This window comes from Sphaerodactylus townsendi, linkage group LG02, assembly GCF_021028975.2.
Source record: "Sphaerodactylus townsendi isolate TG3544 linkage group LG02, MPM_Stown_v2.3, whole genome shotgun sequence".
Taxonomy (NCBI): domain Eukaryota; kingdom Metazoa; phylum Chordata; class Lepidosauria; order Squamata; family Sphaerodactylidae; genus Sphaerodactylus; species Sphaerodactylus townsendi.
This window is the reverse complement of record NC_059426.1, coordinates 92,502,859-92,526,508: the sequence shown is the minus strand read 5'-3', so window position 1 is coordinate 92,526,508 and position 23,650 is coordinate 92,502,859. Positions and strand designations below refer to the sequence as shown.

The window sequence follows — 23,650 nt, the reverse complement described above, 5'->3', positions numbered from 1 at the left end:
TGCATAATCGTAACCCTCTGTGGATTCCAGTGGCCATTCAGCCCCCTGCCTCCCAAAAATCTGGGTTGTGCTACAAGTAACCTCTTATTCGTGTTAATATGATTCATTTTTTCTTATTTATAAAATAATTTTGTTGAAAGAACAGAAGAGGAATGCAGTATTCTGGGTCTACAAATCATGAGACTAAAATTAAAAAAAATCATTGTGACATACTATATACAAATTGGCCTCGTTTTCACACTGATGTGGTAATACTGTGTTTGGTCTGTTCCAGGTATTCTACAGGAGGAAACTCATGTTTGAATGAACCCCCATACAAATTATTTCTTTTATATAGAGAGAACTAGATACCTAGAAAGATGTTTTGATGTTATGAGGTTATGCAGTTTTGATGTTAATTTGATAAACATTTCCTAAATTTAAGACACAGCCTAAAGCAATTAATATTAGGAGTTGCCTCTTTGGAGTAACTTAGGGTTGACAAATGTAAGACGGACATCATTAAGTGAACACAGATACTGAATTGTTTGAAAAGAGAAGTAGCAGTGAAGAAGAGGAGTAAGACAGAAAGCGGAGTGGGACAGAAAGACCACTTCTGAGAAGTGGGGCTTGCTGAGAGGTGTGGCTTGCTATTAGCTCTGTTGCTCACTGTTGTTTTACTCAATAAGGACGTATCTTTTAAAGGATAGTAGAAGGTACGTTGGAGTCTTGACAAGGGGGCAGGGTTTCAGCCATTAGGTCTTGTCCTTGGAGTGCAGTAAACAGAGGCTTGTCTAAACAAGTAAGGGAAGCACTTTTTGGGTTGATAAATTCTTACAGGAGGCCCTGCACTACATAAGTGGCAAATATGGCTGGTAGGGGAGTTGCTGCAGTTACTTGCAACAGCTATAGGATGTTGGTTCTTTTTGCCAGAGAATGTGTGTATCTACACCTACAGCAAGTATAAGTTGGTTGCTCTCTTAGAAGAGAAGGTCCAGCAGCTTGAGGTGCAAGTATCTATGCTTCAAGGCATTATGAAAAAGGAAGATTTCATCAACACAGTGGAGCTAATGGTACTGGGTGAGGAATGCATCGGAGATCTCTCTGAGGCAGATGGCAGCTCTCAAACGCTGGAGGTGGGCAGTTGGAAAATTGTGACACAAAGAAGTAGGGGGACTAGGGAGCATTCTTTGAGCTTAAACCTACAAAATTGATTTGAAGTTCTCTCCCTTCTCAGCGAGGATAAGGAAGATGCACAGGAGCAATTGAGTCAGACCTCAGAGAATGTGCAAGTGATAGAAGGTTCAGCCCACAGAATGGCCCCTGTAAAGCATCAGAGGAGATGTGTAGTCGTGGTTGGAGACTCCCTGCTGAGAGGAACAGAATCAGTGATTTGCAGGCCTGATAAGATGTCATGAGAGGTATGCTGTCTCGCTGGGGCAAAAGTTCATGATGTCACTGAGAGGCTGACAAGACTTGTTAAGCCCACTAACCATTACCCCTTCCTTTTGATCCACGTGGGGACGAATGACACATCTGGCTTTTGGGACATCAGAAGAGATTTTGAGGCTCTGGGAAGGAAGCTGAAGCATCTGGATGTACAAGTTGTCATTTCATCACTACTCCCGGTTGAAGAACAGAGCGAGAAAGAAGAATAGTGGAGGGAAACAACTGACTTAGCAAGTGGTGCCGCCAGAAACAATTTGGGTTCTTGGACCATGGTCTGTGGCTGCATGAAGAGGGACTGCTGGCAAGAGATGGGTTGCACCTCACGCCTGTAGGAAGAAATATCTTTGCCAGGAGGCTGACAAACCTGATCAGAAGGGCTTTAAACTGAGTAATGTGGGGAGGGAGCAGTATTCAAACAGATAGGAGTTCAACAAATGATAGTGATGGCAGTCCAAAGGTTATAGGGACAACTGAGCGAATAGGTCAAGAAGGCAACAGCAGGAGGGGAAAAATCTTAAAGAAGCAGCCAGAGAAAATGCACCATGGCCTTCAATGTCTCTACACCAATGTACAAAGTATGGAAAATAAACAAGATGAACTCAAACTCTTAACACAGCATAACAAATATGATATTATAGGCATCACTGAAACCTGGTGGGATGAGTCTCATGATTAGAACATAAGAATTGAAGGGTATAACCTATAACAGATCAAACTGGAAAGGAGGAGTAGCATTATACGTAAAAGATTATTATAGCTTTGAGCAGATCTATGACTTAAATCTTGCAAACCAGGTTGAGAACCTTTGGGTAAAAATTAAGGGGGAGAGAAACAACACTAATCTCATTATGGGGGTCTATTATAGACCCCCATGCAGTCTGAAGAGATGGATGATACATTCTTGGAACAGATGACCAAACTTGCATAAAGAAGAGAAATAGTAGTAATGGGAGATTTCAATTATCCGGATATTTGCTGGGAGTCAAACTCTTCCATGACAATCAGGTCCAGCAAATTTCTCACTTGCCTTGCAGACACTTTCATGGTCCAGAAGGTGGAAGAAGCAACAAAGGTGACGGCTATTTTAGATCTACTCCTAACCAATAATGATGACCTGATTAGTGGAGTGGAAGTGTTAGGATCCTTAGGTGGGAGTGATCATGCTCTCCTGGAGTTTGTTGTACAGTGGAAAGGGGGGCTAAACATAGTCATACATGCATTCTAGATTTTAAGAAAGCAGATTCAGTAAGCTTAGGAATCTACTGGGTGCGATCACTTGGTCCAAAATACTAAAAGTGAAAGGAGTTCATGATGGCTGGGAGTTTCTTAAAAGTGAGATCTTGAGGGCACAATTTCAAACTGTTCCAATAAGGAGGAAAAATGGGAGGTGTCTCAGGAAACCAGGATGGTTGTCTAAAGAATTTTCAATTGAGCTAAGATTTAAAAGGACGTGTACAAGAAATGGAAAAGGGGGGAAATCACCAAAGAGGAATTCAAACAAATAAGCAGGATGTGTATTATTATTATTATTATTATTATTATTATTATTATTATTATTATTATTATTATTATTATTATTATTAGGTTTATAGACCGCCCTCCCCCAGAGGGCTCAGGGTGGTGAACAGCATATAAATAGAGCACATATCAGATTAAAATCTGTTAAGTATAAATTAATACAGGCTCTAATAAATATAAACCCTACCCCATTAAAATGCAGCATTATTAAAATTAACACAAAAGATGGCACCCACTATCAATAGGGAGAAAGTCAGAAAAGCTAAAGCTCACAATGAGCTGAGGCTTGCCAGAGAGGTCAAAAACAACAAAAAAGGTTTTTTTGGTTATGTCCGTAGCAAAAGGAAGAAAAATGATAAGATAGAGTCACTGCATGGAGGAGATGGCAAAATACTAACTGGGGGTGGAGAAAAGGCAGAACTACTCAATAACTTCTTTGCTCCAGACTTTTCCTCAAAAGGTGCTCATCCAGGAGAAAATGAAACAGAAGATACAGTAGGAGAAATTCAGCACAAAATAAATAAAGAGGAAATGCAAGAACCCCTGGCGACTTTACATGAATTCAAATCTCCAGGGCCTGATGAACTACATCCCAGGATATTAAAGGAACTGGCAGAAGTAATCTCAGAACCACTTGCTATAATCTTTGAGATCTCCTGGAGAACAGAAGTCCCAGTGGATTGGAGGAGGGCTAATATTATCCTCATCTTCAAAAAGGGAAAAAGGAGGACCCTAATAATTACCATCCAGTCATCCTGACATCAATACTAGGGAAGATTCTGGAGCAGATCGTGAGACAGTCTGCCCGTCCTTAGAAAGGAAAATTGTGATCACAAAAAGTCAGCATGGGTTTCTGAAATACAAGTCATGCCAGACCAATCTTATCTCTTTTTTTGATAGAATGACAAGCTTGGTAGATGAAGGGAATGCTGTGGACATAGCATACCTTGATTTTAGTAAAGCTTTTGACATGGTGCCTCATAATATTCACGCAAGTAAGCTAGATAGTGCTACTATTACATGGATTTCTAATTGGTTGACTGATCAAACTCAAAGGGTGCTCATCAATGGCTCATCTTCATCCAGGAAAGAAGTGACTGGTGGGGTGCCACAGGGTTCCGTGTTTATTTACATGTATGTAGGGGTGAGCCTGCGAACCCAGCAGAACTGTAGATAGAGCGCCTGGAATGCCGGTGCCAGCTACGGCCTTCTGGGCGCACACGCTCCCCCACCCCCCGTTCCCCCGTGAGTCACAGGTCATGAACTACTTGACTCATGGTCACCAGGTGTCCCAGACAAAGGGACAAGAGGGCTCTTGCCCCCACGTCCCAGACGTGGACGCTTCCTCCTGCACGTAGCAGCCCGATGAGATCATGCATCACATGATGATCTCCCGTTCTCCCGCTCTCCTGTTCTCCCGCCTATCCAACCCCTTTACACGCCACCAGAGAAACCCTAATAAAAGGTGCCAGGGACTAGCACACGAGAGAGTTGCCAGATCCACGGATCCCGCGCTCCCTGCTGCTGGCTCTCTCCACCGGATGATATCCACGCATCTGCATGCCTCTTCGCTTGCGACCCCTGCGGTGTACGACTTTAAAATGCTGGTGCCGAAACGGCAGGGAATCTCCAACCTCCGCCCAGCTTACGTGTCGCCTGGGACAGGCCCTCGATTGCACCCGATGCGTCCGGCTGGATCTGTTCATCACCGGACCCGGCGTTCTAGAGACACTCTCTGCGTCTGGCCGAACCACCGGTAAGTATGGGAGACTTGCCAAAGCACTGCTTATGACAAGCACGTCCGGCTAGCTGGCAGCTGACAAAAGCGCCAGAGTCCCAGTAAAGAAAAGGGATCTGCGCAAAATTGGATTTCAGGAGATTGATAGGCAATGTCCATGGGTACCCTGAGAGGGGGGACATTGAATCTTAAGGACTGGGAAAACATCCAGAGCGCCTCTGCACAGAGAGCCACTGGCCAGCGCCCGATGTCACTGCTACTGGCGATGGGGGCAACGTTATGTCGCCATCAGTCTGCAGGTCTGTGGCCTCTCTGCCATAGATGTCCCTCCTTTCGATCCTTCACCTACAATTTCACCCCCGGAATATTCTCTATCCACTAAACCGGACGCCTGTCCTCCTCTTGTCTCACTTGCTTCCTTGCCTCATTCGAACTCTCCCGCTCGCACTCTCGCGACTCGACCACCTCCTCCTCTCGCTCCGCCTTCCGCTCCGCTCCCCCCTTCCATTTCCGAAGCCACCGCACCTCCGTCGGCGCCACGTAATGGCGCGAGTTTCAAATGGCGCATTAACCACGATCTGCTGAGGAAAGAGACCCTGACGGAAGACGATACCGCCCTCCTCGCTTTGTGCCCCGTCCACTTCACTGACCACGTGGGGGACGATGGCAACATTCAGCGAGTCGTCGAGTACCGCCCCATAGGCTATAACGTCCTCACCGAACTCCGTAAGGCGATACGGGACGTGGGGATCACAAGCCCCTACGTGAGAGGCATGTTGGAAGCGGTCTTGCAGAACCACCTAATGGCACGAGGAGGACTGGGAAAACAACCTTCCATGTCGGCTCTTGAACCCTGCGCGATGCGTAGTCTGGGAAAGCGAATTCCGCCAGCAATGCCTAAGCAAAGGGCAGCCTCTGGCGGTCTTGCCTGCTTACTGCCGAGCAGCTCTATGGCTGCGGAGACTTCGCCATTCCCAATGCGCAGATCGTCCTGCCGGAGGCCACCCTTGCGGTCGCCTCTGATTGCGCTTATAGAGCGTTTCTGAAGGTACCTAATACCGGACAACCAGCTCAAAGCTTCTCCAATGTCCGGCAGAAGCCCCAGGAGCCTTATGCTGAATTCCTGAACAGGCTCCAGGAGGCCCTAACGAGACAGGTTGACAACGAAGTGGCCCAGAATGAGCTCCTCATGCGCCTCGCCAAGGAGAACGCCTCCGCCGAGTGCCGCAGAGCGATCACGGGCTTAGGGAAGAACCCCAAACTGGCCGATATGCTCAGGGCTTGCCAGGATATCGGATCCTCCGCCCATCAGGCCAGCCTCTTAGCCGCAGCACTCTCCACCACCAGGGGACAGCCCCAAGGCGAGTGCTTCAACTGCAGCAAACCGGGACACTTCCGGAAGGATTGTAGGTCGCCTGGCGGGGGGGCTGACAACCCTGATGGGTTGGTCCGCCCCCAGAAGGCGAGGACCCCTGGGAAGGCCAAGGACCAAATGCCCCCAGTGCCAGAAAGGCTTCCACTGGAGAAGCGAGTGCCAGTCGGGAAACTCGCACCCGGGCCTCTCCCCAGCCCAGGACCAAGGAGGAGAGTACTGAAACTATCCCAAGAACTGAGGCCCGCGCCCAAACCACCTCCTTCCAATGGTATCTCTCTCACCTGCCCCCAACCTCTTTCTCTCAAGTTCCCCCATGAGATCCTCGTTGCTCCGACCCAGTATAGCGATCCCATTCCCTCAGAGGCCATCGGTTTAGTCTTGCCCAAGGCCTCCGCCGCTGAGCAGGGGTTGTTTGTTATTACAGGGGTCATTGACTCCACACACCAGGGAGCCATTCACATCCAGGTGTGGACAAACATCCCACAGGAACTGCCCAGCGGAATCAGCTGCGCACAGCTGATCCTCCTGCCCCATGCGCTGCCTGCCGCCGATTCAATAAAGGCCACGAGCCCAAGTAACCATCATGGCACAGCCGGCACCACCGTAGCGGCAGTGAAAACGCCCATCGGTAGCTCCCGTCCGTACCTGGAGCTCACCATAGAAGGGTGTCCGTTCAAGGGGCTTGTGGACACCGGGGACGACGTAACCGTCATCAGAGCAGCCGAGTGGCCTGATCAGTGGCTGACAGAGGCTTGCCCGCGCATCTGGGGGGTGGGGGGAAAGCAGACTGCGAGACGAAGCATCCGCCCGCTCACGGTCTGCAGCCCGGGACTTGAGCGCCAGCTCACAGTCCGCCCCATTGTCTTGGACATCCACGTTAACTTGTGGGGAAGGGATCTTATGAGCCAGGTCAAAACGACCTTAGTCTGGGATGGATAGGTCTACTCCCACCGCTCTCCCTCTCACATGGATCACTGAGACCCCGTTTGGGTGGAACAGCTGGCCGCCATTCACCAGCTAGTAGAAGAACGACTAGCGGCTGGCCACATTGAAATCTCCACCTCCCAACCCTGACTGTGTTCCCCGTCTCAGCCCCAGGACTCCCGCCCAGGAGCTCTTTCCTTCTTTCCCTCTCTTCTCCTTCTATCTTTTGACCAGCAAAGGCAGGAGGGCCGAGTGGCTGACTGGCCCTCCCTGGATTAAAATCTGCGCTCATCCTGGTACCACAGCACTGCTAGGACAGGCCCCAGGTTAAAAAAGGGGCTGCCACCACTATGCCCCTAACAAACCTGTTTGGCTTGTGGTTGCCATCGCCGGGGCGCTTAGCCGAAACCGCCCCTTAAGGAGTGGTTTCGGCGGGCGGCATTTCCCCAAGATGCTCATCTCGTATCCCTACATCTGAGCACCACCAATTGATCAGCCTCCGTGGTCATGGTAGGTACGCCAACTCTACGGTGAAACTTCCTCCTGCCTTCTGTTCCAAAACTTAACCCCCAACTGTATGATTGCCATGCTTTTCTGATGCATTCCTCTCTCTACGAGCGCTCCCAAAGCTCTTTTGTTCTACAAATTAAGTATGCATACCCACAATCCCCTGACGGTCCACTCGCCCCCCTCCCTGGGGGCTCGGACCGTCGTCTTGGCGCATTTTGATGACGTTTTGAGGCCAACTCTCCATAGGAGTTGCCTGCCCTTCATCCTTCCTATCCCTACTCCACGTCCTAAGCACTCTTCATCGCCAAGCGATCGTTGAGCGGGCCAACCACACCTTCAAAGAAATTTTAGCCAAACAATATAGGCTACAAAGAAAGGGGAGTAGGTGGCCCCCAATTTAGGATTCATCCAGCAGACGCTGTATCAAAGGGGTGCTATTCACCCTCAATCATGTAAACTTGCTCGCCCCACCCTCCGGCAACCAGATCACCCCCGTGGAGAGGCACTTCAGAACAGATCCAGAGCCTCTCCCCGCATGCGCTGGAGTCTACTACCGCCAGCTCCCAGACAGCCGAGCTTGGCGGGGCCCCGCCCCCCTCATAACCTGGGGAAGGCGGTATGCTTCAGTCCTTCCCCCTACAGGTCCCCTGTGGATTCCAGCTCCACCATGTCCGGCCAGCCCATGGAGTGGCACCAGAAGCGAAACCAACCCCATCCAGAGATGGAGCCGAGATCTCCCTGGAGGACCCTGCCCCGCTGCCTCGGCGGGCCGCCGCCATGGCGCCAGAGCGGTCCAAAAGTTGACCCGGATGACCTAGGGGGGGCGATCAAGAAGGCAACAACCAGCCAGGCTTCGGGGAGTTGCTGCAACAAAGCGTGGCAGCGCCGAGACTTACTTGCCGAAGGATCTCTGCGTTGCCATCTTTGCGGTTATTACTGCAAATTCCGCAGTCACAATCATCTACCCTTTGCTTTGCTGCCTCCTGCGGTGACACTTCGGTCACCCCCTCTTGGATCTTAAATCAAGCCAACATCTGGGAATTGGATTGGCTGCGCTGCCAGCGTCTCATCCTTCTGCTTTGGAGCCAGTATTGTCACTGGGGGGTGGGAAGTTTGCTGAGCTCCTGCCTGCTTCCCGTCTGCAAAGCCCCTGGGGACTTCCTAGAGGAGTCTGGCCTGAGCCCATTCATGAATGCCTCGTCTATCAGGTACTCTATGAGCGCCGACTGGGGACCCGTCGTTCAGACCCTCCCCGCTGGCACTCTCTCCCTCATCACCAAGACTGTCGCCAACCACGAGTCCAACACTTGCGCCCGCATTGCCGACGTGGCGGGACAAGAAGCCGGCCCGAGTCCAGTCACCGGCTCGGCCAATTGGAACTGCACACACGTGGAGGACATTCCCCCTATATATGGGAACATCCTGGTTCTGGACGTGTGGGGAGAGAACTTTCAACTACATCCCCGCTCGCCTCTCCGCCGGAACTCTTTGCTGTCTTAGCCGTCTCACCATCGTCCTGCCTCAGGCTCCGCCCCGGGAGCCCAAGCGCCGTTGCCGCTCCGCCCTTCCCCTCGACCCTTCTTGCCGGAGCGATGCGGTTGCCCTTTCCAAGGCAGAGTATGTTTCCCTCGCAACTTCCCTGGTGGGAGTCCCAGGACTCGCTACCTACAAAGCATGCCAAGACCTTCATCGGCGGCTGGCCTGTTATTGCCACTCTTGCGAAGTCCATCAATTCCACCTCCATTGCTCTGGATGCTCTGGCCTCCGAGCAGCAGGAACTTCGTCAAGCGACTTTAGATAATCGCGCCGCTATTGATTACTTGCTGTTACTGCATCACCAAGGTTGTGAAAATGTACTTAATATGTGTTGTTTTAATCTCTCTGATAACTCCCATTTGATTCATATGAAAGTGCATGAGTTGCAAGATATTGTATCTAATCTGAAATATGACGTGTTGCCCCATTGGTGGTCGGCCCTTTGGAGCTGGCTGCCAGGGGGATGGTTGAGTACTATTGTACAGTTCTTCATTGGTTTGATCGTATGCCTTATTGTTGGATCCTGCCTTGTTCAATGTATCTCTGCTTTCGCCTATAATGTGTGCAAGAAACCCCTTGACTTTCCCCTATGTCGTAACCAGGTTCTCGTATTATATGCACCAAACAGCTCCAACCGAAGCTTGAAAGGCGAGGCTCCTGAGGGAGGCAAGCATTTCCCTAAACTGCCCCAGCTAATTGGCTCCCCATTCTAAAGCGTTAAAAAGCGGGGAGATGTAGGGGTGAGCCAGCGAACCCAACAGAACTGCCGATAGATAGAGCGCCTGGAGATGCCCGGTGCCAACTACGGCCTTCTGGGCACACACGCTCCCCCACCCCCCGTTCCCCCGTGAGTCACAGGTCATGAACTACCTGACTCACGGTCACCAGGTGTCCCAGACAAAGGGACAAGAGGGCTCTTGCCCCCAGGTATGGATTAGACCCAGACGCAGACGCTTCCTCCTGCACGTAGCAGCCCGATGAGATCATGCATCACATGATGATCTCCCGTTCTCCCGCTCTCCCGCCTATCCAACCCCTTTACACGCCCCCAGAGAAACCCTAATAAAAGGTGCCAGGGACTAGCACACGAGAGAGTTGCCAGATCCACGGATCCCGCGCTCCCTGCTGCTGGCTCTCTCCACCGGATGATATCACCGCGTCTCGCCTCTTCCTTGCGACCCTGCGGGCACAACTTCACATGTATACACTTGCTTGGCAACTCCTGCATATAAATGTCTCTCATAATAGGTACTTAACCATGTTTGTACATGATGGTGTTATATGTGTGTGTTCAATTGGAATACTTGTAGATTATTTTTTTAAAATTATTATTCGATTTATAAGCCGCCTCATCCCCGAAGGATGAGGAGTGAAGGTTTAAAAACACCCCAGTTATTAACATTAATATTTAGCACATATTTTATGTTAGCATCTTTTGTACAAATCCAAGTTTGGGCTAACGATTTTTGGGGAAAGATTTGTTTAAAATAATCCCATTTCCTGAAATGAACTCAAAATCCTCTTATGTGCAGCAATATTAAAACAAGAGGTTTTGTTAAGAATGTCTGGTTTGGGCCAAAATCCCTTTGTAGACACTACCTCCTGAGGAGCAACTGGATTTGGAGTTGAACAAGTCTGGGAGTTTTGAAAGACATTAGAAAAACATTTATTAAATATTGGCAGGTAGTACAAACCCAAATATGCCAAGTAAGCAAAATGAGAGTGTTAGAGAGCATGTGACAAGCATCTCTTCTATTTTAGTTAATTTGACAATTACTTATGGGCAAGGACATAGGTAAGGGGGTGCCGTTTTTAGGCTAGCAGCATCAACATTTCAGGGATTTGTTGGGAGACTCTCCTGATGATACCACCCAGGTCTGGTGAGGTTTGGCTCAGGGGGTCCAAAGTTATGGACTCCCAAAGGGGGTGGAGGCACAAAACTCCAATTTTGCACAAGGCTGCATTTTCCCCAGCTACGTCTCTACCCAGAGGGGAGGGCAGAAGGGACTGCTGGCTGCTAGTTGGGAACCCAGGCGGGGGGGGCAGGGGAGTCTGCTGTAGCTCATGCTGTGCTCCTCCTTTTCCTGACTTCCTCACAACAACCCCATGAGGTAGGCCAGACTGAGAAGAGTGTGCCTGGCCCCCAGGTCACCCCACAGTGCAGATGGGATTTGCACCTGGGTCTGGCAGATCCCCAGCCCCACACCGCAACCCTTGTCACACACCTAAAACTGTGAGGGGGGTTATATGCCCACTCAACAAGCGACCGTTCTGCGAGGCCCAGCAAGCCTCACAAACCCCGTGGCCACTGCAAAGCCGAATGAGCACTCCGGGCTATCACTACTGTGCTCTTTCATCTAGCCACGGCTCGGCCTCACAGCCAAGTCACATGGCCGCCTCCAGAGCCAGCAGCACTCTGCTTGCTCTGATGGCTTCGAAAGATGCCGGGGCCAGCCCAGCACTGCCTAATATAGTCATGCCCAGGCTCCCTTGTCACATGATGGGTCCCTGTCATGTGACCACCAGCCATGCGTAGCCACACCCCTCCATGGCCAGTCTTCTCCATTTCTCTCCTTCCCCTGCCGCAATAGCAGGGCTGCATTTTAATTACTATTTTCACAACAAAGTAATAAAAAACAAGCCATCACATATTAAAAGGGAAGCCTGAGGTTTACGACTTGATTTACAACATGATTTTACCATTGGAATATAACAGTCTTGTAAACTTGATATAGTTAGAGAGGAGAGGCATTTTCTTCAGTAAGTGTACTGAAAAATCTTTTAGAAGAACAATTTCCACCTTGTTCAGACTTTTTGCCTCTCTTCTGTATCAAATATTCATGAGGATATATTGAAGGTTTAACTCATAGCTGGGCAGCCCAATCCAAAAGCTACTATGCCACCATGCATAACTTGAAATGCTTGATCTAAGAACAGAAGCACACTCTTGATCTTGTGTTTTGTTCTGGCCAAGAAGAAGGTGGACTGCAGATGTGGGTGTTGAAGATGGTCCTCGTGGTATGGACAGATCACTGCTTGCTGGGGTTTAAACTTACAGATGTATCAAGATTCTGCAGGGACAGAGGATTGTTTAAAATTATTTGCCCCTGTAGCCTGATGGGTCCAATAGTTTTTCAGATGGCATTAGCAGGTTTTGTCAATGCCATGGTGTGGACAGGATTCTTGGACGTTTGAGACCTGCCACCTGCTTGCACAACCCTTGCCCCTCCTGGCTGCTTAAATATACCACAAGGGAACTTGGAGGTCATTCAGTAGATTGGGTCTGGGAAACAACAAACGCTTCCTTGAGAGATGGAGTGGTTGCTCCCACTTTGAACTGGGCAGTGGTGAATCTGTTCCCAAATAAATCTACTCTGGACCCAGGAGAGTTGAATAACTAGCATCCATTTGCAAATATGCCCTGACCTGGGTAGCCCAGGCTACTCCAAAATCAGAAGCTAAGCAGGTCTGGACCTGGTCAGTGTTTGGATGGGGGGCCACCAAGGAATACCAGGATTGCTAGGCAGAGGCACACAATGGCAAACCACCTCTACAGGTCTCCTGTCTTGAAAATGTTATAGGGTCACCATAAGTTGGCTCCCTTTTCACCACCACCTCCAGCCTCAAATGTACTATTCCTGAGCAAGGTGATTAAATGAGTGACGGCTGGTCAACTTCAGGGATTCTTGAATGTAGCAGGTTGTTTGGATCCATTCCAGTCTGTTTTCAGGCCTGGTTATGGCACCGAAACAGCCTTGATCACCTTTGCAGATGACACGTAACAGTAGATGGATGGGGAATTGGGACCCTTGTCATTTTCCTGGACTGTTTGGCATCTTTAGAAACTATTGATCATGGTATTCTTCTAGTTCACCCTTTGAGACTGGAAGGTACTGTTTTGCAATGGTTCTGGTCCTATCTCAATGATAGGTTTTAGAATGTGGTGCAGGGGAACTGCTACTCTGACCCCTTTCCTCTGGCCTACAAAGTTCTTCAGGGTTCCATCTTGTCTCCCGTTCTTTTCCAAGATCTAAAGCTGCTGGGAGAGGTCATCCAGAGATTTGGCTGAATGCATGATGGCTAACAATCTGAAACTTAATCCTGACAAAATAGAGGTGCTACATTTGAGGGGGAAGGTCTGACCCAGGAAAAGTTTTGGATGCCATTGCACTCACTTAAAGGTGCAGATTCACAGCTTGGGGGTGTTCTTGAACCAGGGCCTACTATTGGAGGAGACAATGGTGGCCAGGATTGCATTTTACCAGCTTTGTCTGGAGAGTCAGTTGTGGACATTTCTGGACAAAAAAAATCTTGTCATTGTGGTGTATGACCTCATAATCTCTAAGTTAGACTACTGCACTCTATGTGGGGATGCCCTTGAAGATTGTCCAGAAGCTTCAGTTGGTACAGAATTCTGCAGCCAGATTGTTCACAGGAGTACACCACAGGGACCATATTACTCCAGTCTTGTTCCATCCATCCAGGCTTCAAGTTTGCTTCTGGGATCAATTCAAGGTGCTGGTTTTAACCTTAATGACCTATATGGCCTAAGACTAACATATCTCAAGCATCTCCTTCTCCAATATGAACCTACTCATTCACTTCAGATGTGTTCAGACTGCTTCTGTTGCCTTGCATCTGAGACTAGACAGGTGGCAACCCAAGAAAGGACTGTCTCAGTTGTGGAGCCAAAAGTTTGGAACTTCCTTTTCAGGGAGATTCATTTGTCTCCCTTGACCAGTTTCTTCTGCCAGTGGTGAAGACTTTTTGTACATGCTCCTAATAACAGTTACTGACCCGCTTCCTAGTTTTGGTATTGTTTGCGTTTTTATTGAATTATTTCATAATTTTAAGTATAGTTTTTAGTTGTTCAACTAATGTCTTTAGGCATACCTCCTTGTCAATTCTGACCAGGTGGGAGGATGTCATAAAGTGTTTGAGATAAAATAAATTTTAAAAGTATCTGTTTTTCTGCATGGTGTAGTGGTTAAGAGCAGGTAGATTCTAATCTGGAGAACTGGGTTTGATTCCCCACTCCTCCACCTGAGTGGTGAGGCTTATCTGGTGAACCAGATGCGTTTCCGCACTTCTACATTCCTGCTGGGTGACCTTGGGCTAGTCCAGTGGTGGCAAACCTAGGGCACTCCAGATGTGCATAGAGTGCAATTCCCATCAGCCCCTGCCAACATGACCAATTGGCCATGCTGGCAGGGGCTGATGGAAATTGTAGTCCATGAACATCTGGAGTGCCATAGGTTCACCACCATGGGGCTAGTCACGTTTCTTCAGAACTCTCTCAGCCCCGCCTACCACACCTTGTACGGAGACAAGGAGTCTGTTATGGGGAGAGGAGGAAAATGAGTTTGTAAGCCATCTTGAGTCTCCTTACAGGAGGAAAAGGTGGGGTTTAAATCCAAACGCCGCCTCCTCTACTTCTTTCTTCTTCTTTCTTCTCAAGTATAAATTTGGACATAGACTTTTCTTATAAAATGCCTGCAGTTGGTACAACAAACGTTTGTCTTGTAGTAAGAGTTTTTGTTCTTCATATAGTCATGGAAGAATAAGAACTACTACTATTTAGGAGCCTGTTACACACATAAAGAAAACAATTCATACTGAAGTTGAGATTGATATGATTAATTTGCTGGCATAGTGATGTTGATATGATTTTAATAAACATTATTTCCCCCCTCCCTCCTTTTTAGACCAAGAAAAGCAGGTCTGAGCAAGCCAGAACACCATGGCTTCTGATGCTAGTCACATGCTTGAAGCTGCTCTGGAACAAATGGATGATATTATTGCAGGTATGCAATGCTTTATGTTTACAGAATGTGTGGCATGGTGGTTAGAGTGCCATTTGGGGATCCCTAGAACCTCGAGCCAGTTGCATACTCTCAGCCTAATTTGCCTCATAACATTGTTGTAAGCATGCAAAGGAAATGGGGAGAATGTTGTAAGGCATTTGGCATCCTTTTGGGGGAGAAAAGTAGAGTATTAATTAAGTAAATATATGACCAAGATCCTCCTGATAGCAGAACACATGCTTCAGTCCATTTGGAAGAGAATAGAAAATATCTTTGAATTCAGGAAAAGTAGTACAGAGACATAGGGGTAGTTTGAAAGTAGGAACTACAAATGCCCATACAAATACTGGCTAAGGGTGTAGCAATATATTCCTTTAAGTATTGGACCTAAACAATCTATACCATCTGATGTAGTCTGGTTTAGGTAATGGTTATGTTTCTGAAATGTAGTGGTTGTTGGTCAACTTCACATGTTAGCTTTGTTTCCAGGATTAAGCCTGATAGACTTTTACCTATTGGCTTATCTATGTATGATACATTTACTTAGATGAAACTATCATTAATTGAAATGAAGCTGGTTGTTGTGGGTTTTCTGGGCTGTGTGACCGTGGTCTGGTAGATCTTGTTCCTAACGTTTCGCCTGCATCTGTGGCTGGAATCTTCAGAGGTGTATCACTGAGGGAAGTCTGTTACACTGTGCCCAGTGAGAAGGGAATGTTTTAGTGGGGTATATGTTGTACATGTCCCAGGGTGGGGAACCAATCAGTAAGTGTTTGGGTGGTACTTGCTTTGCAAAGGTGTGGTTGATAGTATTGTATTGCAGGTGGGGTTTTTCAGTCCAGGGAATGATTCACATTTGCATTCCCTGCAACAGCAACAGTCTTAGTGAATGCAAACCCTGTGTCTGGGTGGAGTTCATTGTCCATGAACCTAGCATGCCCTTGGCCTTTGATTCTGGTGTTTTAAATTACTGGTGGTCAAGTAGAGTCTCTTCCTTCTTGTTGAAATGTTCTTGGTGTTTATGGATTTCAATGGCCTCCCTGTCTAATCTGACATAGTAACTTTCCGAGTTGTCCAGGATTTCAGTGTTTTCAAATAGAATGTTTTGTTCAGTTTTGTTTAGAGCATGTTCTGCTACTGCAGATTTTTCAAGATGGTTAAACCGACAGTGTCTTTTGTGCTCCGTAATACAAGTCTGAATGCTGCATTTTGTAGTTCCAATGTAGACCTTTCCACAGCTGCAGGGTATGCGATAGACTCCTGCAGAAGTGAGAGGGTCTCTCTTGTCCTTTGCTGACTGTAGCATTTGCTGTATTTTTCTGGTAGGTCTGAAGATTGTTTGTAGGTTATGTTTTTTCATCAGTTTCCCTATTTGATCTGTGATTCCCTTGAGGTACAGTAGAAATATTTTTTCCTGGGGTGGGGGCTGTTTCTCCTCAGTCCTCTGGGTTTCTCTTGGTCTTAAAGCTCTTTTGAATGGCTATTCAACAACAGAAATCAGAAGAGCTTTAAGATCAAGATGGTCTCAGAAGAAAGATGGCAGTGGTCAATTTTTGTATGATAGAATGTTTATCATGGAATATAATGAACTGCTGGTTCAGCCATAGAAATATGTGACTATAACAGAAAATGGCAAGCCTAGAGAGATGATTCAATCAAGCATGGTCCATACCATGGCTGTTGTTTAGGATAGTTTTGACCTAACCAAAGTACAATAATTTGTAACCTGGGATCTAACTTAAGTTCTGGATAGCTCAGCATGTAGCTAAAGAAAGAGAGTCAGCATGGTGTAGTGGTTAAGAAAGGTGGACTCTAATTTGGAGAATCAGAGTTAATTCCCTAGTCCTCCATATGAAGCCTTCTGGGCAGTGGCATAGCACCAAGAGGGCGGGGGGTGGGTGCACGACACATCAAGCATGCCTCCATGGGGGTGTGGCAGGGGCATGGTGGGGGTGCAGGGCACATGTGTGCTCCGGGCACAGTTCCCCCTCATTCCATCCCTGCTTCTGGGTGACCTAGGGCCAGCCATAGTTCTCTCAGAATTCTCTAATCCATCCAGAAAGTCTCCATAGAGTGTCTGGGGATTTGAACCTAAGTTTCTCCAGTCCTAGTCTGACTCTTTAGTCACTGCACCACCAATCTACATGTTAATAATTATCACATGTGCTGTGGTTAGAAAGTTAGATGAGAAAATAGAAAACTTGGGGTTTGAGTTCCCATATTACCTTAGGCTGATCGCTTACTCTCAACCTAAATTCCTTCATGGGGTTGTTATGAGTATAATAATTGTGTAGGAGAAACATGTGTTTCATTGTGAGCTCCTTGTAAAAGACAGGACAAAGATGAGCTGGGTAGTTGTACACAGGCAAGAAACTGGTTTGAGTCAAAATCTTTTGTGGTTTCTTCTCCATGTCATTTCTGTAATGGGGTATCTTACCTCTTTTTTTAGTTCTTCTAGAGTTGCATCAGGAGTTTCTATCCCAGTGAAAACCACTCCAAGCATGATGCCCATAATAACACTTGGCACACATCTGAGCTGAGCCATGTAATGAGCCTTGCTACTTGCTTATAGTTGCATGAAGAAGACAATGGTGTAGCTTATAGTTGCATGAAGAAGACAATGGTATAGTTGCATGAAGAAGGCAATGGTGTAGCTGCCATGGGACATGTGGGAACATGTGCCCCAGGCGCACACCAATTAGTCACGTGGGGGGCGCAAAATGGTCCCCCGCATGAGCAGCCTGGGAGCAGGATGCAATGCGGCCATGACTGGAGTGCTCCAGCTGCAGCCACACTGCTTCCAGCTCTGAGACAGTTGGTTTCTTGGAAGCTTGGCTGCTTGGTCTCCAGCCAGCCGGAGACCAAGCAGCCTGCTCGGGCTCCAGGAAGCAGCATGGGCAGGGCCTCCAAGCAGGCTGCTTGGTCTCTTGGCTTAAAAATAGTGCTGAGGCTGGAGCGTCTACCCTCCTCGATGCTTTTTTTTTAAGCCCAGAGAGGGTTCCTTTGTTCAGCAGTCCAAGTGCCTTACCATCTGTCAAAGGACTTGGAAGGGTTTTTATCATGCATTAACCTTATCAGTCTTCACAGGAATTGATATTTTTTCTGTAGTTAAGGTTTTGCAAATAAAATTCATTTCAGAAGCAGGAGATTGTTGCTGAGCTGGAAAAGAAGAGAGGAAATAGCATTCTGTATGATTGCTGCTTCATTATCGTTATATTTTCCTCGTTATTTAACTTGCTCTGTACATTTTTTTCTAGTTGGATTAATTCACATGTGACGGTAAATGAACGCTAAAAGAGGGAGCCACTTCTGAATCATGTTTACGATCATCTCTTTAAGAGGGAAATGGTACTAAAAGTGATTGAATCATTCCTAGCTTTTCTATACTGAGTTGTACATTCTTCTGCAGCCAATGTCCTCCTCTTTCCTTTTCCTCCTAGATAGCAAGTAAAAAAAAAGACAAGAAAAAAACCATTCTAATGTGGCAACTGTAGCAAGTTAGGTTAAAAATAGCATGGCACAAAAGAATGGCATCTGTCTGTGACTGGAAGTTACAGAGAGATAAAGACAGAAGGATACTGTTCCCTCCTTGATGTGTTGAAGCATTACTTTTTTTCTCACTGCTCCCCGCAAACTGTCACAAAAGATCTAGGTTTTATTTACTTCGTTTGTTTATTAAAATATTTATATTCTGCCTTTCTCCATGACCCAGGGCAGTTTACAGATCACTATTAAAAACTCTCCTTTAAACATACAAAGTAAAATCCCAGATACCCTCTCCCCACAAAAAAAAAGATATCTGCTGTCTATATCTTATTTAAAGCCATGGCAAATAAAATAATAATAATAAGCCTTTATTTGGCATAACAATAATCATAACACAATAAAAAACCTGAGATAAAAGGTATACAAATACAAAGGTTTAAGATAAAAGGTATACAAATACAAAGGTTTAAGATAAAATATAAATTATTGATTGTGCATCACCTCCAGTAAAAATTGTGCAACCAATTCACAAGTTTCATTGTCAGAATTGTCCAGAAGAAAAGGAAGTCTACTTGATTCTTCCATTTCACTAGGTATCCTAGAAAGAATGTTGGAATATTTTGATCTGATATTAGCAGATTTAGGGCAGCAAAGCAGTTGATGTGCCAATGTTTCAATTTGTTGTTCACCACAAGAGCATACCCTTTCGCTCATTTCCAAGTTGTTAAATCTACCACGCAATAAAGCGGAGGGGAAAACATTGAAGCGAGCAAGTGTGAGGGCTCTTCTCTGCATTGGATTAGTCAAAAATACAAATAGGGAGCCATCCTGTTTTGATATAGGGGTATTGAAAGATGTAAGGGTGAACAAGTTTTCATAGCAGCCCTAAATAAATTAATCCATTCGCTTTCCAACAATTTTTGTTTTAACAAGTTGTAGGATTCTGTACTCGATAGCTGGAAAAGCGAAGTGAGATATACCAAGTGATTCAATCTTTCTTTCGATCAGAGAGAACCATGGATTAGCCTGAGTATCAGACAAAAGTAGGTGAATCAGCTTGAGTGCTCATCATGCGAGAAATGGCAGGCGAAGCCAAAATTTAAAAGCTCTCAACCAAGGCGTATAAACTAATTGATTTAGGCCCATTTCTAAACAGAGGGCGCGATACGGTACACAATCTGGCAGGCCCATAATTTTACGGAAAAATTTGGATTGGACAGTATTCAAGGAGTCGTCAACTGCTTGGAGCCAGATAGGTACTCCATAAAGTAACTGCGCTTCTATCTTAGAGTTAAAGATTTTAGTGCTGCTGGGACAAGGGAGTGGCCCTTTCCATAAAAGAAGCGTGCAATGGCAGAATAACTGATGGTAGCACCTGCAATAGCAGCTTTTTTGTGGGGGTAACCAGGAGAGGTTATAAGAAAATGTAATTCCAAGATATTTGTATTGGTTAACCTGCTCCACTGGCACTTTATTAATCGCCCAGTTATGTTTTTTGTATTGTTTGGCAAAGATCAAAATCTTGGTCTTTTGATAATTGATGACTAGTCCGTTATCTGTACAGTACTGCCCACATCTATTCAGCAGTCGACTAAGTCCAACTTTTGAGCGAGATAGAAGGATGGTATCATCAGCATATAGAAGTATTGGAATATGCCTTGAGTCTAATTTAGGAACATGGTTATTAATTTCCAATAAGGCTGATGGAAGGTCACTCAAAAATAAATTGAAAAGGGTTGGTGCTAACACACAGCCTTGCCTCACACCTTTAAAGGTAGAAATAGAATCAGTCATGAGACCTTCACGTGAGCACTTAACTCTGCAGTTTGTGTTGGTATAAAGTTGCCTGATTAGAAAGAAGTTTATTGTCTATTCCTTGTATAGCCAATTTATTCCAAAGACGTTCTCTAGAGACTGTGTCAAAAGCTGCCTTCAAATCAATGAAGGCAGCATAAAGTTTGCTTCTTGGACTTTTGGAGTATTTATTAACCAAATGCGTAAGAAGCATAGCATGGTCTAACGTGGATTTCCCCCTCGTGAAGCCTATTTGCTCTGGGCCAATGATGTTCTGATGAATCGTCCAGGCCTGTAGTTTGGGTAGAAGTGTCTTAGCATATATTTTCCCAATGACTGATGTCAAACTAATTGGGCGGAAGTTGGCAGGATCCGATGGGTCACCTTTTTTATAAATAGGTACAATGACTGCAGATAGCCAAGGCTTAGGAATGAGGCCTGAGTCATTGATTTGGGTGAATAGATTGGCCAAAAGGGGTGCCCACCACTCTATATGCGACTTCAGTATCTCTGGGGAAATTATATCTGGGCCAGAGGCTTTACGGGGTTTCAATTCAGTTATTAGATCCATGATTTCCTGAGTTGTAACAGGAGGCCATTTGGAATCATCTAATGATGGAGATGGATGATAAATGTTACTGGTCTCTTCCTTTTGGACGAGCTCTCGTCTGCGCAAGCGCGGCCAGGATGGCGGCTGGGGCTGCGCGGGCCTCGGCCGGGCCCTGAAGGGAGGACGGAGCGGCGCAGCCATGGAGGCCGCCCCGACCCCCGACGCCGCCGGCGCCGCCGCCGCGCCGCCCCCGCCGGGCGCCGACCGCCTCTTCGACGCGCACCGGCTGCCGAGCAAATAAAATGGTTTTGCAGCACCTTTTCAAAAAGCATCACACTGTTAATCAGGGAGCCTATTCCACAATCAAACTAGACATTACATTTTTTTAAAAAAAATAAAGCAGTACAGGCTCCCCTGACTTAACTCACTTTCCTGCAGCTAGATAGCAGCCGCTGGGAACTAATTTGTGCTGCAGAGGCCAAATTCAGATTAGACTATGGTGCAAATGGGAAAGGGCTTCAAACTCTTCTATGCCATTTTCCTAATGTGTAATGGCCTCAGGAACCATTTTGGAATTTCATAAGAACATAAGAGCCTGCTGGATCAGACCAGAGTCCATCTAGTCCAGCACTCTGCTATTCGCAGTGACCCACCAGATGCCTTTGGGAGCTCACATGCAGGATGTGAAAGCAATGGCCTTCTGCTGCTCCCGAGCACCTGGTCTGCTAAGGCATTTGCAGTTGTGCTCTGCATGCTTAGTTGGTATGCTGGACACTATGTAATAAGACAGTCCTTTCTAGGCCATTAAAGGTGTTAAAGGTCGTAACTGGGTCTATGAGCACCACCAGGTTTTTAACCTGCTCTCCATATGCCAGCCCCATCCACTTCAAGTGGATCCAGTTCATCTAGAAGGTCAGCCTTTCTGACCAGCATCACCTCAGCCTTGTCTGGCTTCAGGTGCACTTTGAGGTTTAAATATGTTGTTGATTCAGTGTATGCGTCAACTTTAGCTTGAATCCAAGCTAATAACTTATGAGTATACCTTCAAGTAAGGTCACTGTGCACAGAGACAGAATTCATTCTTCTCTTTTGGAATCCTATGTAACAGCACCCATTCTTGAAATTAACAGCACAGAACACGTGACATATTCTTCAAAAATAGATCTCAAGGACGTAGGTAATGGGGAGGGGTTCCCCCACTTCAGTTCTTGCTTTTTGATTACCTTAAGTATTTTCCTGTTGCAATGAATAAAGTTATAATGCATTTGTTTTTACAATGAAAAAGCATTTTCCGTTGAAAGTATTGTCAATAATGAGATAAATGTTCTAATTAATGCTTTTAAGCACTCGTTTAATGAACATCAGGTGGCCATTTTCTTTATATTTAACACTGAGTGATCTGTTCTATGTGGCAGATTAGTACTATGGTTTGTATGCTCATTTTGGACTAAAGCTTCCCATGTGTCAACGTATGCCCTGTTTTACAGCAGTGCAATTTTCTTCAGTCTTCTTCAATCTTTAATGGAGTTTCAAGACTTAACACAACTACACTTTAACAGATCTCCTTCCAGATGTTGAGCAATCTAGAGCCAGAGGCATAGCTTAGGTATTTCATCACCCAGCAAGTTCAGAGAGAAAAAATGTGTGCTTCCCCACCTGTTGTAAAAGAAGGCAGATGAGAGACCAAAACTGAGTTCCTTTCCCCACCCCTGCTTCTTCCATATGGAGGAAAAACAATGGAGAATGAGCTTCCTTTTGGAACTTCCTCTGCAATGCTTCATTCTTCTTAAAAAAAATTAATGGAACAGGCTTAAAGGGGCTTGGGGAGGCCCAGTATTGGTGGTATGAATTAGACCCACAAACCAGAATCTGCTGGGTTGCTGTTGCCAAGGCTGCATGCTTCTTCCCCTAACAAACTGCAAGCCTGATCAGTTTGGCTTCACTAACTGCTTACCTCCTTGTGTTCCAGCAACTGTTGAGGGGATTAACTGTTTTCCCTGCCTCTTGGATATGTAGTCAAATCCCATGAAGGCTTGAGGAAGCAGCCCGCCCCCCATTTTTTTCAATATCGTATTTTCCTCCTTTTCCTCCAGTGCCTTCAGGCCTTCTATTATAAATATAAACCATGCATACATTTTCAAGAACTCCCATTGGTTTTTTTTTCCCTTGGCACTATTCCATGAAGAAAATACGTTTTGAGGTAGGTATAAAACAGCTTGAAGTTTCTTCCTACATTCATTTGGATAAATTGTAGGACTTCAGCCTATTTCTTACAAACAGTTGTCTGGACTGTGCCAGTTCAGATTACAGGTGGATAATCTCATTGAAGTTTTACCAAAAAAAGATATTCCTTCCATATTAAAAAATAGATAACTGAGGAAAGTCAAGCCTTCAGCTCTTCTTTTTTTAGAGAAAAATTCTTTGACATAGAGGAGCATCCAATCTGTCAAAGATTACAACAGCTGCCTTCATCTTCCTCAAATGTATTTTTAGTCATAGTTATCACAGTCTACTCTGTCATTTCTTAGATTTGGTGACCAGCTTTAAGTGTACAGCTAGCTACAATTTCTTATAATTACAGACATATACTTGAGATGAGGTATGCAGCCCTTAGGTGAGTTAATGATTTCACAGGGGATAATAGAATCCTGTTAAAGGTTGTGAGCTGCATTCATTTGCAATTGATTACTTGTTTCTGACAAAACTGAAATAGCATGGATTCATTTGAAAGTACTTTGACTTACTTTGCATTATATGCCAATGTAATGTGAATGGGGGAGCTTTCTGGCTATCAGCAATAAGCCAAACATAAGGAAAACAATATTCATTGGTTGAGCCACTGACAGCAGCATTAGACCTACAAGATTCATCAGGGCTTTTCTGCTGATCTGTGTATCTCCCTATGGTTCCGTGGTGATGCACATTGCCCATTGGCTAGTCATTCTGTAGGAAAAGGGGCAAAAACTTTTAAACAGAGGCAAGATCGC

General features: G+C 46.1%; 1 protein-coding gene across 7 annotated transcripts in view; it reads left to right on the top strand.

The window, feature by feature from the left end:
- The window catches only part of PPFIBP2 (PPFIA binding protein 2), a 157,087-nt gene that overhangs the window by 23,283 nt on the left and 110,154 nt on the right, over positions 1-23,650 (top strand). For all 7 annotated transcript variants that reach the window (XM_048484010.1, XM_048484012.1, XM_048484013.1 and 4 more), the window contains exon 2: positions 14,735-14,833. In XM_048484010.1, the coding sequence (XP_048339967.1) occupies positions 14,770-14,833 (64 nt within the window). In that variant the 5' untranslated portion in view covers positions 14,735-14,769. The remainder of the gene's footprint in view (positions 1-14,734; positions 14,834-23,650) is intronic.